Genomic DNA, 18,498 nt, shown 5'->3' with positions numbered 1-18,498 from the left:
TTCCACGGAAAGCCAAGGTGCAGCTTAGCAGGGTCCAGGTGAACTGAACTAAGAAGAGTCACAAAACCACACACACATATTAAAAGCCCAGCATCTAGGACTGATGTGCTACCACCTGCCAGCCATCGGCTTTGCCTCCGTCTCCAGAAGCCGGCGTGTCTGTAACAACATATCCAAGGAGCTGGAGCGCAATTAAGACTGAAAAGTGAACACATGATTATTATTATTTTTTGCCCTCCCTTCTGCTGTGGGTGACAGAACACAATCAGCCCCTGACGTGCTTGGTTGCTTGGTAGCAGACAGCCACATTTTTAATTATACACTAAAATATGCTAAAGAACATAAAACGGCTGCGTGACTAATACGTGTGTATCAAGAAAGGCACATGACAGCAGCAAAATTGCTTCAGTGTCTGATAAAAAGTGCCTCTGTCAGGCTTGTCATCAAAAGATCAAGGGAAAGGGGTGGAAAGTATTATTAATAAAACAGTGACTTTTAAAAATACCCCTCATTGTTTGAGGTGCATTTTTTTTAATGTCTAGCATGAATTTAATTCCTTTCCATTTATTCAGCTTTGATTTAGTTCCTGCTTTTCCAAATAGAATTATTATATTAGACCTAAAAAATCTCTGCTTATTCTCTTATGATGCATGACTCTAAAAAGAAAAGCGGAAAGCTTGTAGGATCCAGCTGGGTCCTCAGCAGTGCAAGTTCTTTGTGGATTTGTTTGAACAAAATTACTTTAGTGGTCAGAGAACAAGAAATTATTTTATTATTTACATGTTCTGAAGTAATTTCTTTTGCAACAACCTGCTCTATAAACTGCTTTTCAGCAGGGAAAAAAGAAGACAAAGGTTAATTAAGGTCCCTTCCAATCCACACCAGTCTACAATTCTGTGGTTCTAGGACTGAAAAAGGAGTATCTACACAGTTATTACTCATGCCCAGTGAACGGTAGCATTCAATGTACTCAGTGTAAAATGAGAATCAGACCAGTGGTTTTGAAGACAATAAAAGATTTTGACTAAATGTATTTAAAGTGGCTAAAGAAACAGTGCTGACCATAACAGTGACAAGTCAACAGATGCTCAACTCCTCTGTGCCTGCCTGTCTGGAGCCCATCACTCGCAGGGATCCACCAGCCTGTGAATTATGTTCTGCATTCAGAGACAACGATTTGCAAATGACATAATTAAATCACAACTCGCCTTAGAGCAAGGTGGAATTGCCGGCCTCTGCCAGGATGGAGCTGCTGGGGTGGAACAAAGGCAGCACCACAGGGAGATGCTGCTGAAATCCTCACGGTGGCACATCTGTGCCCACCGAGAGAAGCTTGCCCTCATTCCAGGCAGCTGGAAAAGACACAGCCCCACAAGAGTGTGCTGTTCCCCACTCTTTTAATTAATGTCTAACTCGCTGCTATCACAGGTGGAGAGGAGGAAAGCCAGGGGGAGCACGGAGCTCTGGAGAGGCACTGCTGAACAGCACGAGAGCAGGCAAAGTGTTTGAGCAAGACCAGAGTCCCCAGAGCTGTGTGCCCCATCCACCAAACCCTGCTTTGAGACAGTACTGACAGTATGTAACCGTGTGCATCACCCCCACGGTGATTTTTATAAATACATTAAAGAACAATCAATATTTAGATGCAGGTCTGTCAAAGGAACCCTTTATGATACCAGGGCACAACAGGGCTTCAGCCTCAGGAAGCTCAGCTCCAGAAACTGCCAGGGTGGGATAAACCAGCAGGAGCACGAGGCGCTGGGAGCTGCCCTCTCTCCAGGGAATCCATCTGTGCTCAGTACAGATGGACTTCAGAGAAGCCTTCTTGCTCCTTTGCAGTCTAGGTGAAAATGTTGTAAACAGGATGAAACTGCAGCTTCAGGCCTCGGCAGAGACGTGAGCCTCGGCACATGACACACAGCTCCCAAAAACTGAGTTAAAAATGCAGCAGTTTCTAGGAAGTGTGTACTGTGGTCACAGGCAAAGACAAGGGTGATGGTCAGTGCACACACATTTAACCTCTAAGGCAGCATCCTGTTTAGCCTCATTGATTTTAACAAGTCAGGGACACTTTTTCAAGCCATTACCCTGCAATTTTAAACAAGTGCATTTCAAAGGAGCTGGTGCAACAGGGTACAGCATCATTCAGTGCTGGGACCACCCCCAGATGAGAGAGCAAAAGGAGCAGCACTGCTGAAGCCACTGAGACAGGGCAATCACCATCTCCCTCCTGGCACTGGGAGCTGTCAGGCTCCCAGGTCTCCTCAGAAGGAAAGCAGGAGGAGGTGACCCAGTGGCAGCATCCTGCTGTGCCACCACACAACAGCCAAGCCCTGCCCCATCCCACAGCCCAGCCACGGGGCTTTCCAGCAAACCAGACCCCACCAGACATAGGTGGACGTACTTTTAATATCCACTTTCTTACCCTGCAAAGAATTTTTCAGGTTTGTCCAAAGGAGCTAAAAGGCAAGCAGAGCTGCCACCACTCCTTTGCTGGTACACTGAGCTATTGCCTACAGCCACTACTCCCACGACAGGTATTCTTCCTGCTCCTCCTGGGTTCTGCAACCCAGCCAAAACCTCGAGGTGCTCCCACCCAAAGGAAGAAATTCACTCCAAACTGACCACCAAAGGCAAGCCAAAATACATCCAAGAACTCAAACTTAAATTAGAAATTATAACCCAGACTGCTGATATATATTGCCTACTGCAGTATTACAATGACACAATCTAATAGTATGTTGAATTTCTAAAGAAATTACATTACAAAACCTACTGGAAATACTCACAAGCTTCTACTTAAGTATCTTCTACAAAGAGGGAGCCGGTCTTTTCAGCTGTAGTCCTAGCAGAGTCTGCATTTTTTGTTGGGTTGGTTTTTAAATTGAGCCAGTAATTTTTAATTTCAACTGAATTAGGTATTTTCTACTCCTAATAGGTATCAGACTTTCAAGACACAGGCCAAATTCAAACTTCTGTTTGCATTCAGGGCTCAAACCCATGAGATAACACTCATGAACCTCCACTGCTGCTGCAGCAAGGACCACAGAGACACAGGGACTCAATGCTGTGAGCACAGGAAGCGACAGCCTGTCAAAGAACGAGACCAGAAGGGATGAAAGCAACAGAGACAGGGAGAAATAATGAAGATAGCAAGACACAATAAGACTCCAGCTGGTTCCTCATCACCACGAGCTGCAGCTCCCAGCACAACCCAGGAGCAGCTCTTTGCATGGTGGGTGAGTGCAGGTCTGGGAGGAGGAACCTGGGCATGAGCGCAGGGAGGATGGGGATCCCATGCCCAGGTCAGCTGGAGAAGGCAGTGAGGGGCTCCTGCATAGGACTGCTGGGGGTGGGTGACCTTGCAGGAGTGACAGCAGGGCAAAGGGGCCTCACTGAGCCCACGCCTGGCACAGGGTGCTGGTGAGCAGCAAAGGGCAGTGCTGCCAGGGGTGGTTTTGGCAGACGCCCACAGAAGCAGGGAGGGAGTCAGGCAAATGGCAGGAGCCCATGAGTGGGGAGAGGCAATGACATTTTACCACACTCACTTGTTTTACTCCTTACGCTGCACCAGGTCTCTCCACCTTGGTGTGTGTTTGCAAAGCCCAAGTGGGGTCTGATCTGTAGCTCCATCCTCCCGTGCTACCACCATACAAACACAACCGGACAGTTCTGGTGCAACCAGGGATGCCAACCAACACCAGGTCAGGGACATGGACACATCCATCAGACACAGGAGCACTGCAGGGACTTCAAATACACAGGAGAACAAGATCCACCCACATGGAAAACGAGTGACTTACACAGACATATGTGAAAAACCAAATGCTTTAATCCATCTATCAAGAACAACAGTTCAAATTATTTCATTGGATACATTAATAATTGATCCATAATTTACAGTGCTATGGACCATACACAAATTATTGCTGCAGTCAACAGCAGATGAATATCAACATTACAGTACCAAGCATCATAGCAAGAGGCAGTAATTAATGTCACTTTTTCAAGAAATATAGGTATTCATACTATTATCAACATCAGCTTCCCCCCCAGTGCATTTTATGTCAAACAACATAAATGTAAGTGCATTATTTTGTGCTTTGTGCTTTCCTCATGTACCTTCTTTTTGCTTTACAGGTTGTAAGAGTTAAATATTGCTTTATAGGCCAAAAGCAGTAAGGAAGAACTTCATGGTACTCTGCATGTCCCTGCCTGTTGCACGGGTTTGGCAAAGTGAGAATTGGTCGTTCCCCACCCACCTGCTCAGGGAAGTCGTCGCTGCCCAGCGTCACACGAGTCACCGTCCCCAGAGAGGGCAACAACTTCTGTCCATCTCACTCCACCCAGTCCATGCCAAACCCTGCCTGTAATCGCTGTCTCTGTCCTCTGCCACCGATGCCCTGCAAAACCTCACAGCCACACGCTCCATGATGCCCAAAAGGGCAAAGGGACCTCCCATTAGCACCCACCTGGGGGTCTGTGTCTCCTAGAAGGTGTCCCCACTGCAGTGTCACCACTCAAAGGGTGGGCAGACTCAGAGCAGGGCTGTGGCCTAAGGAAACGCAGGGTGAAGAGTGAGCAGGGCACAGCAGAGTTGTATGTTACCCCAGAACAACACAAGGTACAGGGAGCACACAACAGAGCTGCTGTGGCCACAGCGACTTTTATCCAGGAATCCAGCTCTTGATATAATGGTTTGCCTTGAATCCTAACTCACCTCCACACAGACACAGCTAAGAATTAGAAGTCATGGCTGTCAATGAGTACCAGTGGTTTCACATAAACTCGAAAAATATTAATATACCACAGTCTAGACTTGAATTTCTGAATGTCCAGCACAGGCACCAAACCAAAATCCTTATTCAATATACTCAGTGGTTCTCAGTTACTACACTCCAGCGTGCACACCCTGATTTGTTGTACCAATGCTGCAGAGCTATCCCATTTTCATGGGGGAGGGTAACACAGGTCTGTGTTACAGCTACAAGCATTTTTTACAGCCCTGATTTTCTCACCTGTCACCCTAACCAAACAGCAGCACCAGAAGCCTGTACCCCCATACTCGACTCAGAGCTGACTATGGCACAGCTGCCTTGCAGGGACTGGGAGCATTTCCCTGCCTGAGGACCATGGTGGCCACAGTGCATCCTGCAGGCTCCTGGGTCCTGCCTGGGCCAGAGCTTCTCTACCCTAGGAAAGACACATTCCCAAAAGCTGTCTGGGGCTGGGGGGGGAGGGGGCGGGAGAGGCATCATTACAATCTAACTCCAGCTCCTCCTTCAAAAACTACAAAGGAAAGAAAGAAGCCACAACCCGGTGGTTGCATCAACGCTAACACATAGCTGGTGGCTCAAGCAGGAAGGGAGAGGGCCGGACACAACCAGCACAGCCACAGAAAGAGCAACACACAGACCCCGGAGTACCGTAACCGCAGCTGTGTCCCCGCCATCCACACCGGGAGCAGTGGTGCCCGGCAGGGACACCAGGAACTCTCCCATGGAGAAGCTTTTGAGTTGGACTCCTGACACTGTCCCCAGCTGCCCCATCACCACCCAATTCACATTTGGTTTCTGAGCACTAACTGCCGAGCCCCAGGTTCCCTTGGAAAGCCTCCCAAACTGGCACTCAAGTCACTCACCGTCGCACTCATCCCATGGAATTTCCAGTGTAGCACAAAGGAGAACGGGAAGCTCTTGTTTTCTACACGTAGGCACCATGCTACACCTCAACGTCCTACAAACCACCACCCTAAAGCTCTCTCCTACGCCACACTTCAGTCAGTGCTAGTCGAGGAAGACTACAACTAGAGTTTAAGGCACTTCATTCTGAACGAGCTACGCCTGCGAGTCAGCTGTAGGCTGCCATGGAGAAATCCACTCCCTCCGTCTAGCTCGGAACACCGCATGTCACCTCCGTGAAACACCTAGGCTGGATATAATACAAGGAAAACTACCGTTATTGCATAGGACTACACTTGAGTAGATAATGCACCGAACTACTTTTACAACATGGTTGCATGTTAAAAATTAATAACATTGTTATCAAGTAACAGTTATTTGCAGATACAGTAATTTACTCTTTTTTTTTTTGTTGTTTTTTTTTCTTATGTCAGCCCCAGTGCTGAAATAGAACACAAATTGCTCTAACGGGTATATTAACTACATAGTTATGTTTCCAAGCATATTACTACTTTTTTTTTCAGTATCACTAAAAATAAATATGTAAGTTCAGTTTCTCTACAGAGTTGTTTTATTACCTAATCTAAATTTTTACTCTACCTTAAATGCGTTTAAAAACATTTTCAAAGTGAGACTGTAATATACAAAATATTCTTGAAATCTCTCTGAAAACACAGAACCCTGCATAAAAGCTTCCTTTCAAGTGTTTACAAAGAACGCAGAAAACTTCCAATGAGTTTTAAAAATGTCAAAAAATCGTTGCAATATTAAGAGGCAAAAATCTTACAAATGAAATACAAATAAATTTAAAACAAAAAGTTGAGGATAACTAAGGAATCCATGCAAATCAAAAGAAACTGTACAATGCAATTTAAAAAATAAAATAAAGCCAATTAGATATGTACAACATAATGTGCCCAGCTGATAAAATGCCTTTTTTTTTTTTTGTCCAAAGAGTGTATTCCAACTTACAGTGCTCCCGCTTGGTTTGTTGTTGGCAAAGCCACCAATGTGTGTCACAAAACAAAATAAAAATTTAAGAGGAAAAACTCGAACCGTGATCAAAAGGAAAACCCAAATCAGCTCAGAGTAAAATTAAACAACACTCTGAGACACTCACATCTCCCTGCAGTTTCAGCAACAGCATTTTATATCACAATCAACACAATCAGGATGTCTTAACACTTGGTTTTAGTTTGTATTCTGAGTGGAATAGGGTGGGTATTTTCCCTAAACACTTGTCATGTAAGACCAACATTTGAGGGACACTGTATCTTTAAGGCAGCACTATTCAATTAATACAATTACAAATTGGACTTTTTTTTTTTTTTGGTTTCTTTACATTCTTTAACTTTACATTTTGTTTCCAGGTAAATAGGTTGCATTTACAATCCTACGATTGCCCCCTCCCCCCCGAGTAGAAACAGACTCTTCATCTGTAATTCTATTGCTTTGAGTAGATTTGACCAGTTCAAAGTTCTTGGCGAATCCAGTTCACAGATACTGTACATATGCTGTACAATATTTTGGAGGCGTTGGTAGTTTTAAAATAGAATATACAAGTTTCTTCACAAAAATTCTAAAAAAAATCCTATATATATAATATGTACACACACGCACACACACTGATGAAGCACAAGGGAAAAAAAAAAATCAAAAAAATTCTACAAAAGGTAAATTATTTCATCTACTGATCAAGAACCAAAGCAGTTTATGAATGGTGTGCCAAGTATATGCTAACAAGCATGATCAGTGTCCTCCATGCTCACGCTGCTCCGCCTGCTACTCGTCTTCGACGCCCCAGGAGACACGGAGGAAAGTAGTGGGTCAGTTACTCCAACGGGGGAGAGGGTATCGTCCATCAAGATATCTTCCAGTTTGGATCCCATTTTCGCAGGAACACTGTACGTGCCAGTTGGTTCAGTCACGTTCCCAAGGTTGTCACTGAAGGTGATGGTGCCGTCAGTGAGGTCGAGGGTGGTGGTGCAGGACAGGTCTGTGTGGTGTGGCATCATGTCTTGGGTGCAGTTGTCCAGCACAGGCTCCTGTTTGATGACCCTGTTGACCATGTCAGGGGAGCAAAGGCCTGTAGACGGAACAAGGGACAGTCCGTGTGCCCGAGCTTGCATCTCAAGTTCCTGTGAAGGATGATAAGGGACAAATTAAGAGAAAATCTGAAAGGAAAATCTGTCATCTTACACTCACCTTGCAACTTACAGTTTTCTTCTCCCGTACACATCCCTCTCCCATAGTGACCTTGCACACTCCAGCCCTGCAAATTTGCACCTGAACATCAGTCTCTTGAAGAGGTGGGTGAACATCACCCCACACAGGTCCTTCACACTCCTCCTCAGAACCCACACCAGAGCCAAAACCCAGTGCTCTGTAGCACAGACATGTTCCCCCTCAGGCCTCTTTCTCAAACCAGTGCCAGGATAGGCAAGTTTGGCATCACATATGGTGAGGAAAACATTTAAAAATAGGAAAAAATGAAATAGCAGAAGCATATGCTTATTACTTTTATAAAGTCATATGTGAAGGCATAGCAGGTCTATAGGAAGGGACATTTCTAATTCTACAAGTCTAGCAGAGCTTGAAGAGATCAACCAAAACTGAGCAACACTATCTCTGCACTGAAATAAAACAAGCAAGTCACAGGAAGGCCTTAGACTTCACACACAGCCAGGATTCTTCAAATCTCCCCAGAAAGTTTAAATCCCACCTTCACATTTAATCATACAGATGCACTTGACTGAAAACAGATAATAGAAGAATTCACTTAAATGGCCTTTCATGAATACATCAGTAAAAGAGATGTTTTGCTTCTACTTATATTAGACAATCACAATCACTGTTGTGATTGTGCTGTTCCTGGATATTCCTGTCACTGAAGTTGATTAATAGCCCTTTCCCCCATTTTTGAGCCAAGACAACAAGCTTGCAATGGCACCCTGCAAGATGAAGAGAGAAGGTGGAATAAGAAAGCACTTCTTTCATCAGCTAATGTGCCAAAATCAGGAGTTCCTTATTCTGTGCTTAATCAGAATTGACACAAAAAGGGAAAATACACATTTGCTGCCAGATGTATTGTCTGTTATTCAAGGGTCTGGGTCTTATATTATTTTGATTGAAGGAGTCAGAGAAAATGGATAATGCAAAGGAAGATGAAAGATGTTTAAAAAGTGATCTCAGCTTTGAAACACCACTGCTTGATGTTGCTCTGCAGAAAGGTTGTGAGTTTTTATCATCTCACTCTAACAAGCAGATTGCTCAACCAAGTACAAAAACTGCACTGAAGCTCAACCCAGCCTGTTCTATTTTAAAGCTGTTTACTTCCACACTTGACTCCCAGGTATTTGTAGCTTCATTATCTCCTTGGTGGATTAGCTGGGCTGTGGTTCAGGGGTCTCCTGGCACACTGCAGCTCCATGCAGAGCTCAGCTGTTCGCACTGCAGGTGAGCAGCAACGTGAGGATATCTGGGATATCACTGTCTCCATGTCATGTGTTCTTACACCCAATTCTAGATACACTAATTACCCTTTTTCAGAGAGAGGGGAATATCCAGCAGTCTTTGCCCACCTGGAGAACAGAGGTGACAACAAAAGTTGTGTAGGCTGCAAGGTTAAGATTGCCTATCCAGCTTGAGGTGAAGGCAAAGGAATTAATTAGAGAAATGGAGTTCTCATCCTCAGATCTCTGTGCAGCACAGAACACTAGAATCAGGGTGAATTCAACAAGGCAACAACCCACAGAGAAAACATATTTGTGCCACCTACTGCTTTTCAGTGCTGAGGAGAACTGTTGTACTGTCCTACAGTACAACAAGGTATGGGGAAAACTCCCAAACAGCCAAACTGAATTTCATGAATATCAACAAACAGGTGATTTATGAAGTCTCAATTCCTTAGGCCCGGCACCCAGAAAAATGTATTACCATATAAATCTTTTTAATAGTATGCTTTGCAACTAATGTGGGCCATAGTAGAACAAAACCAGACTACTCATAAGTACTTCTACTAGAGCGCTAGGACTCCATTTTTTTTTTTTCTTTAAACTAATGTATCCTTGGCTTTTTCTGGAAAAACCTCATCTGAGCACTGGTCACCGTTAATTTAAATGCTGGTTCCTTCCAACCCACACCCCTACAAACAAGCTTCAGTCACCACTATTTGCAGTCACACGCTGCAAACACGAAGAGCACTTGCAGCATATTTATTGGCAAACCTGTATTCTGAGCAGCAGGTGTCTGTTGGCATGTTCCAGCTTCTTCTGCCTGTTCTCCAGCTCCTTCGTGCGCTGCTGTTCCCTCTGCAGCTTACGGATGTAATCCACCGAGGCTTTTAGGATCGTTCCCTTATTCCAGCGCATATCCCTTTGGAATCAACACAAAAGGAAAAGATAAGGCCCTCGGGGAGGCTTTATTTCATAGCTGTTCCCTTTACATCCATACCTGTGATTACACCTCATGCAGATGTTAACACCCAGATAATATTTAATTCCAAGTTTATGGACACAGAAGGCACTGGAAATGCACTAGAGGGGGCCGGAGTGCTGCTCTTGGGAAGCACACTCACTTCAGAGGGAGAGGGTGCTGCATCACCTTCTCCTCACATCATCTTACTTTCTTTAAATAAACAAATAGTCTGCAGGCTATCAGCAAAGATCCACCTGTCCCGTAGGTTGATACTGAGCAATACTGGTTTTCTGGCCTTTGAGGAAGCTGCAGAGCCTCTCTGCAGAGTAGCTGTGAGTTGCTCCATGAGCAACTGCTTTAAAACACTGGAAACTCTCCCCAGAAGCATCACGGGGCATTGATTCAGATTTAAGTGAGACTTTCAAACTCTAGAGCAAGGAGGGCTCCTTGCTACTGAATCGGCATTGGGAAAGTGTGAAGACAAGCTAATAGCAGTAAAATTATTATAAAATTATCAGATGAACTGCCCTCTATTTTCACTGAAAGAGGGACTGTTTCTGTCTTGTCAAGCTATGACATCTAATTAATTAAAAGAATCATTTGGCAAGACAAGCAACCAGCTAAGCAGTGAGACCAGACTATGGTTTCCCACCCTCACAGTTCAGCCTCTGGTAAGGCTGTCAGTCACTCCCAGCACCAACCTCAGCTTTGTGACAAAAATCATCAAATTAATATAAACATAAGCAGGTTCCTAAAGTGGAAAAAAAAAACCCAAATCAATCTTTAAAAAAGTATAATGGAACCTGCAAGGATTTCTACAGTCACAGAGTACCAAGAGCAACAAGAAAACAGGATTTTTTTTTATTTTTTTTTTTAATTCTTGTTCTCCACTAGGATTATTTCCCTTTCACCCCTCCCTCCCACAGTCCCCGGGCACGTTACACTTACGGGTCATTTGACTTGGGTATCAAGGTGCCCAGTTCTTTTATACGATCATTAATATTAAATCTTCTTCTTCGTTCAACTTTAGGAAAAACAGCACAAGTGTTACAAGTAATATTCACACTTAATTACAACATACAAACTATTTCATCAAAGGTTTCTTTCAGCACCTTTGAAATGTTCGCCTGAAGCTTAAAATCCAGTGATAACTTATTTTCTCTCCTACACACAGATACATTAAGACAGAAGTTCTGTCTATACTGTAAATTTTGGGACTGCTGAAGTGGCAGAGTTAAACTGAGACTCTAAAAATCGAGATGACTGAGAACATTTTCCTAGGGAAAAGCATCACAGACAAATTCAGAAACAAATATTCACATGCTCAAGGAAATCCCAAAGCAGGAATAGTGAAAAAGGGCAGTCTCTTCTTCAAAGTACTCTTACAAATGCAACATTTTGAGGATCCTAAAGTCAGATTTAAATATCAATTTTCCAGCATTACTTTTTCATGCTATGGAAAGGGCTTCTGAATAGCTCAAGGCATGAAATGGTTCCTTTTTTCTAGTAATATAAAGTATAAAAAGACAACTTAAGGATTCTTTAAGTCATAAGATACTAATTATTTTAAAATGTTTTTTTCCAGCCTGGAAATATGAGTTCCCTTCAAAATGAAATCTATGAAACTGCCACACTGAGGATCAAAACTGTTGTTTAAAGTCACAAACTGACCACATACCTAATTTAAAAAATAATTAAAATTAAAAAAGCAAATGGTGCAAGGTGGATTTGTTAAAAGCAATTGAGTCACGTGTTGTTCAAGGCAATTCCATTGATAACATCCACTCATATACTTGGCTTATTGAAAAAAACAACAGAGTTAAAACTCAGTACTACATTTAAGCACACATTTCACAGGAATTTGAGATATTTGATCTGTGGGCATAACATAACAAACTAATACTACATACTACCTGCAGTGACTCATTCAGATTTAAATCATCAGTATTTGAACATTTAGTGCCCAAAATTGTTGGAGAAATGTGGAGAAATATCCACATTTTGCAGAGTGAGCTACATACAGTGCTGGAGCACTGCATCTCAGGGAACAACAGGGAGGCAGGGATTCAGTACTCCTCGAATTGTTGCAAAATGTGAAGAACCAAAACTTACTCAAGTTGTGGTTGTCTTTCTTTTGCCTCTCCTTAGCCAACGCTCTTGCTTCCGACTCTGTAGGAAAAATACATGCTGTGCATGTGAATGAAGTAATTAGAATTAAAAATAATTCAAACACCACGCTTCAGTCTGTGAAACATCTGCACGGGAAGGCTGATCGATATTTGTCACACCCATTACTATGCCCATTCCAAGCAGTGAGAAGGGCCTGGGAATGCCAAAACACAACCACTGGTATTGAGCCTCACCTCTGCACCTGCAGAGCGTCTCCTCCCACACCTCCCAGGCTGACTTCCACGATGAGAATGTTTCCCACGGAGGCCCTGACTCAGCAAGGTATTTGAGGACAACAAGCTGCTGAAATCCAACATACCTTCTCCTACGTTTACATACGAGTCCCACGGGAGCTGAACCAGAGGGACAGCATGCTTATGGCATTGCTACCTGCACAGGATGTGAAGCAGGCAGGAGTCAGAGCCTCTGCTCACTGGAATTAAGGATATGGCCTTCTGTGGCACGTGCACACATATCACCGCAGCACTAAAGGGATAACTTAAGTGACCTACTATGATTGTATTTTCCAGCTACACTAATTGTTCCTATTATATAGGAGAAAAAAAAAAAGATGAAAAATTCAATACTCTCATTAGCAACAAAGCTGGAAAACAAAGGGTTATGCTTCAGGAAAAGCAAAAAGAAAACTAATGACAGCCGTGCTGCACAGAATTTGTCTCCTCAACTCAGAACTGCTCCTAACATTACTCCACACATTTATTACCTATTATTTATTATTATATTACTATTGCTATTATATTCTATAAGTGTTATATAATTATTAACTTCAGCTTGCAACAGTTTGGGTAAGAACATAACTAAATCTGTTATTTACAATTCTCATTTGATCTTACGTTTCTCGAGCAATTTTAAGTGTTTTCATGTTTGCTCTACCACTTTATTTTTTTTTTAAAGGTGAAGTCATTAATCCTTGCCCTTTTGCCTTTAAATCCCCAAACCAGCAAGGCACTATGCAGTTTCACAGTAAGTCAGTGAGGAGGAATGAGTCTATCATGTATTATCATACATTCCATTATGGAAACAACCCCTCACTGCCTCCAATAAGTTTCTTTCCTGTACTATTTTATTTCTAAGGAATACGGATTATGTCCCATCCAATTCAAATTAACAGGTGCTAAGGGTTTCCCTTGGAGTGCTTCATTGCTTAGAATACAGAGGTACCCCAATATTACATGCAGTACAACAGGACATATCCTTTTCTATGCCAGGCTCCCCAAGGATCCCCCCAAAAGCTTGAAAGATCATTGAATGTCTTAATGAAATTTGGGCTTAATCTGACACTGCTTTACTAAACAGATATGAGGTTTGTGAAGCCAAAACTGATAGAAACCACACTCCTGGGAGAGCTGGATTCCCAATAAATGCTTCAGTAACTACAGCTGAGAACCCACAACCATCAACATCAGATGCTGACATAACAGGTTGGATTTTTTGGGGGGGTTCTTTACCATTTTGGTATTTATTTGGTGTATATTTGGCATATAGTAGGATTAAGAAAAGTTTCTGCCAAATGCTAGATTTAAATATTGCAACTCTCTCTAGCCTAGCTCCAGCAACAAAATCAGGAAAAGGAGAACCAACAGACTCCTGCCTGCAATAACATGCTGATTTTAAAATCACTGGCTGTCAGAAAGCACCATCAATGGAGCTTTGTGCACAAAGGCTTGGGTAGATCAGTGTCTAAGTGACTGCTGTTAAATTTGAATTTAATACCTAAACCTGCCCTGAATCAGCTAGCATGTATTTTGATCAGAAAAAGCACTCCCCTAAATTGTATGTATTGGTGAGTGTAGCATATAGACATGTAACTTAGTTCAGTTCTGTTTTGATGTATCAAGGACTTCCATAAGACTACTCACTATTTCTCCTCTCTTTCTGCTTTGTTGGCCTGAAGTCTTACACAACCATCTGCAGTGAATCCAGCAGCTTGCACATCCAAGTTGGGTCTTCAGCTTCTATTCTAAAGCTCCTTGAACTTTCTACACTTTGGGCAATGAAACTACCTGTAATTTGGACTTTGTGTGTCTTCTTTTGGTGCTGAGCTCAAAATCTGTGCAGTCATATAAATGCAAATACCCGCTGGCTCAGAGATGTGGCATTTCCTCCTGAGAAGCTGACTCCTGGCCTATTAAAACAGCTCTACTTAAGCTAATTCCTGCCCAGAACCTGCTTTGCAACTGAGTCAGTCTGTGAGTTTTCACAACTGAAACCCAGAAAGATGATAGACAAGAAAAGAAACCAGGCCTCCAACTTACTGCATACAGTCAGTGACTCCCTGTTGGGCTTAAGAACAGCCAATTCTGGGTATTAAGATGATTTTGCCATCAGTTCTAGAATGGATCTCCACTAGTTCAACCTGCAGACAAACTTACCTTGTATATATACCCTATGTGAGGTTATATCCTTTCAAGTGAAGCAAAATAAAACATGCTTGAGAATATTAAACTTCTTATTACTTGCTTCGAACTATCTCACTTCTCTACACATGTGCTTGAGAGAAAGAGGCTTTTAATGTCCTCCTCTCCTCCCCCTGCCTCCCATAGATTTTTTAGAGCACTGCTGGAGGAACTGGCATAACAAGAAATTAAAGGAATACTTAATTTTCATCTTAATTTAGAGATGCATATTCATAGAATCATAGAATGGCTTGGGAAGGAAGGGACCTTAAATATCATCAAGTTCCAGCCCCCCTCAGTGCCTAATTTTACATTTTATAGGATCTACATCTCCAGATTTCATATTAAAACAAGTTATTTGATCATTACTGCTCTTTCCTACTACAGTAAGTCCTCTACTGTGTATTATTCCTCAACATGAATCCCACAGAGACTCCAGATGTGAAGTTGTTAAAGTTTAGTGCTGACAGACCAAACAATAAGACCAAACTAGAAAACAGCTCTGGAAGAGATGCATGGAAACTTCCTGGGTCACATTTTCAACAAGCAGGTGCGACTGTAACAATTGGGGACTTAATCTTAACTTGTGACAGTGCACACACACGTGCCCACACATGAACACAACTGCATGGCAGGCTAATACATCTGCTAAAAAAGTGGTCTGTAAAGCAAAAAGTAACTATTCAACCATGTATTCTTTCTCAGAAATTATGTCCAATATCACTTGAATTCAAAACAATTATACTACTACTCCAAGGTGGTATTTTAGATGTATTTACCTGTGAGCTCCCTTTTTATATTAGGAAGATTAGCTGGACATGAGTTGCTGATGTTTAGTCCTGGAGGAGGCATGCTTTGGTTGCCATAAAGGTCAATCAAATTGCCAGACACAGGCAACTGCAAAAGATAAACAAGGAAAAAGATCACTTGGTTTGCATTTATGAATGCCTTTGTACAGAAGAACAGTCAGGATCTGCTGAGAAATCTGTGCTCTTTTCCATGTGCAGAGAGTGCAAGAAGGTCAGCAAAACTCACATAGATATGCACAGGCATGAGGAACAAAACATCTCCTCAAAAATATGCAGACAGAAGATAGGTAAAATCCTGATGATATTGTGTAATTGTTGCTCCTTATTTTTCACTTAAAGCTATTACATCTGTACCCTCAACACTTCTGTCACATCTGAAAGAGCCTAAGAACTCTCTGGGAGAAAGCTCCCCTTTTTCCAGGGATATGTGAGTGAAGTACTTTGCAAGTTGTCACATGCTTGAGGAAGAACACTGTATTAATTAATCACATTTTTCATGTGATTTGAAAGCTACCTACACAGAAAACATTTCAGTTTACTTTGTTTTTTGCCTTACATAACAAGAACATGCACCAGTGGGAGGAAGATTATTTTTACATTAAGTTTCCCCAATTACTTGTTCACTCTGCAATACTTATTTAGGTATGTTCAAGCAAGCAGACTTACACAGTATTCCAACAAGACCTACCAAAGCTATCCTTTAAATTGAAATGCATTTAAAGAAGCTTACATTTATCCTGAGTGGATTATTTTACCCATCTCTTATTTGTTTTTGAAAAGACAGGTATAAAACATTTTGGTATCTTATCTGAGTGGCAATACTTCTTTTATCATCACTGCTGCAAAGAAAACCAATCCCCCCAAGACATTGATCCTGCAGAGATTAGAGTAAGTATTAACTTTACACCCATGTAAATAATGGTGTTGAATACAATGCAGTGAGTCACAGCCTGCACTATTTAACTCCTACTGATGGTCCTTGACAGAGGGAGACTTAAGAAAATTTCTTTGCCACGTGGAAGTGGATAAACAGAAGTTGATAGGTAAAGTACCACCAACTAGAGGCCATGCTGATACATGTTTTGAACAGTGACCAACAACAAAACCAAAGTCCCCTGACTCAATCTCTAAGTGACAGAGGAAAAAATGTAATTGAATTCTCACCAAGATTCCTCACCCTGCCCTTAGTTCTCAAATGCATTAAAAAAACCCCATAAAACCAAAACATCTAATAATGCTGCTCAGGTCAGAGCTGTCCCAGTTGTGACCTACTCTACCCACACTAGTGTCGGGGTGACTACTCACTACTCTCTACGAGGCTGACCCTTTTCTCTTTGGGCCCCCCAAATGCATCCATGACACCGGCACAGCGATGGCGTCACACACCCTTCTGACTTGGATGTGCTCGTTCTATTCATGCTCTGAAGCATGGGGAGAGCACAAAGACCTTGTTTGTGGCCCAAGGACTTGAAGTTCATAACCAGACATGTGAAATCTAATTAGAAAGTTCAGGGAATTGGGGGGGGGGGAGGAAAAAAAATAGATTTTTTTTGTTAGAAAACCAGAAACGAGCATTTCAAAGCCTGGGTAAAGCAGCCAGGTTGTAATGAAACATGGAGAACAGTTAAAGTCACCAAGCTGCTTTCCTTACTGCATGACAGAAGCTGCTTGTTACAACAGTTCATGATTGATGTTTTTTTCCCATAGGTGTCAATGTGCCAGATTTCCATGTAAATAAACAGGAAAAGGGGACAGTAAAGGCAAGCAGCAACTGCTGAATGTGCACACTTGGATGGCTGCTAGAGGCTGTACACAGGAATGCTTATCAAGGAAATTAGGGGGAGATGCCAACAGTGTCCATCTAAATCAGTGATCCATAAGCAAAGAGACTGATCAGCTTCTTTCTTTGACTTTTCCCACCATTTGAACTCCAAAGCTTCAGTTGTAACATCTTCCTACAGGTACACTCCACACAGAGTATGAGCCTCTGAGAGGCCTCTTTTCCAGGATCCCACAAGTCTCATCTTAGGGACTCACTTATATTATTACTTTCATATGAAAACAAAGTGCATGCAATACTCTGGGTCACCTCATATAACATACCTGCAGTTAAACATCAAAAGTCTAAATCGAAGTACATCCTCTGTTCACAATTATATAACAGTTCCCAGAGGAATAAAATCAGTTGACTAAGGTAAAACCAATAATCATTAGTACAGAGTTTAGGGAACTGAAAAGGGGAGAGGAACCCCATGCTGAGGGCACTGATTTGAGATGGACAAGTCAGTAGTGCTGTAAGCACACAAAAGCAGCCAGTAGGCTGAAACGAGGCAAAAAAAACCCCAAGAGGAGGTAAATGCCCTTGCAGTGACACCTGGCATTGATTTCAAATTTTTCCCTGCGAAAGAAACTGAAAAAATTACACATCGTTTGCAAACATTTCAGCTCTAAGACAGTCAAGTCCTTCATCACTATCCCCAAGTAAAAGGAGACGGGAAAATCTCAAAACTTTCACGGCCATTTCATAATGAAGATGGAGTCCCAAACTTTGAGAAAGACGTGAGGCTCCTTCCCTGTCTTCTCCAAATTCTATCATGTTTCCAACCTAAATAAGATTTTCCTTAAGGCTTTCTTAGCTATTTCTGGCTAAATAGAAATTTAAATGCAGCATCAGTCAGATCATCCACCCTTACTCTTCCAAAAGGTAAATGAAGGAAGAATGGCTTATGCAAGGATTAGCATATTATCTTCATTGAAATAGTATGGTCTCAAATGCCTTAGTTTTTGAGATTTCATATTTCAAGCCCTTGGCTTTACAATTTGCACAAACACACCAAGTAAAACAAATTTCAACCTTCCTATTGCTTTGCATCTGGTTTTGTTTTTTTTTTAATAACAGCTTTTATATAACAGAAACTTCAAATATGGTAATTATGACTGCAGATTCATCAGAGTGTATATTCATGGGAGTCTCAGGCTTTCATTTCTCCTCCACTACTCCAACAA

General features: G+C 42.2%; 1 protein-coding gene across 5 annotated transcripts in view; it reads right to left on the bottom strand.

Annotated features, from left to right (window-relative positions):
* Nucleotides 1-3,812: 3,812 nt before the first annotated feature.
* MITF (melanogenesis associated transcription factor) overlaps nt 3,813-18,498 on the bottom strand; it is a 104,182-nt gene continuing 89,496 nt past the window's right edge. For 4 of the 5 annotated variants that reach the window (XM_017835142.1, XM_017835143.1, XM_017835144.1 and 1 more), the window contains 5 exons: nt 15,463-15,580; nt 12,210-12,266; nt 11,046-11,121; nt 9,908-10,055; nt 3,813-7,819 (listed from right to left, as the gene is read on the bottom strand). In XM_017835142.1, the coding sequence (XP_017690631.1) occupies nt 7,418-7,819; nt 9,908-10,055; nt 11,046-11,121; nt 12,210-12,266; nt 15,463-15,580 (801 nt within the window). In that variant the 3' untranslated portion in view covers nt 3,813-7,417. The other variant, XM_017835145.1, reaches the window with a different exon arrangement.

This window comes from Lepidothrix coronata, unplaced genomic scaffold (assembly GCF_001604755.1).
Source record: "Lepidothrix coronata isolate B3197 unplaced genomic scaffold, Lepidothrix_coronata-1.0 Scaffold249, whole genome shotgun sequence".
NCBI classification, from domain to species: Eukaryota; Metazoa; Chordata; class Aves; order Passeriformes; family Pipridae; genus Lepidothrix; species Lepidothrix coronata.
The sequence above is the reverse complement of the archived record's forward strand: the minus strand, read 5'-3'. Positions and strand labels throughout refer to the sequence as shown.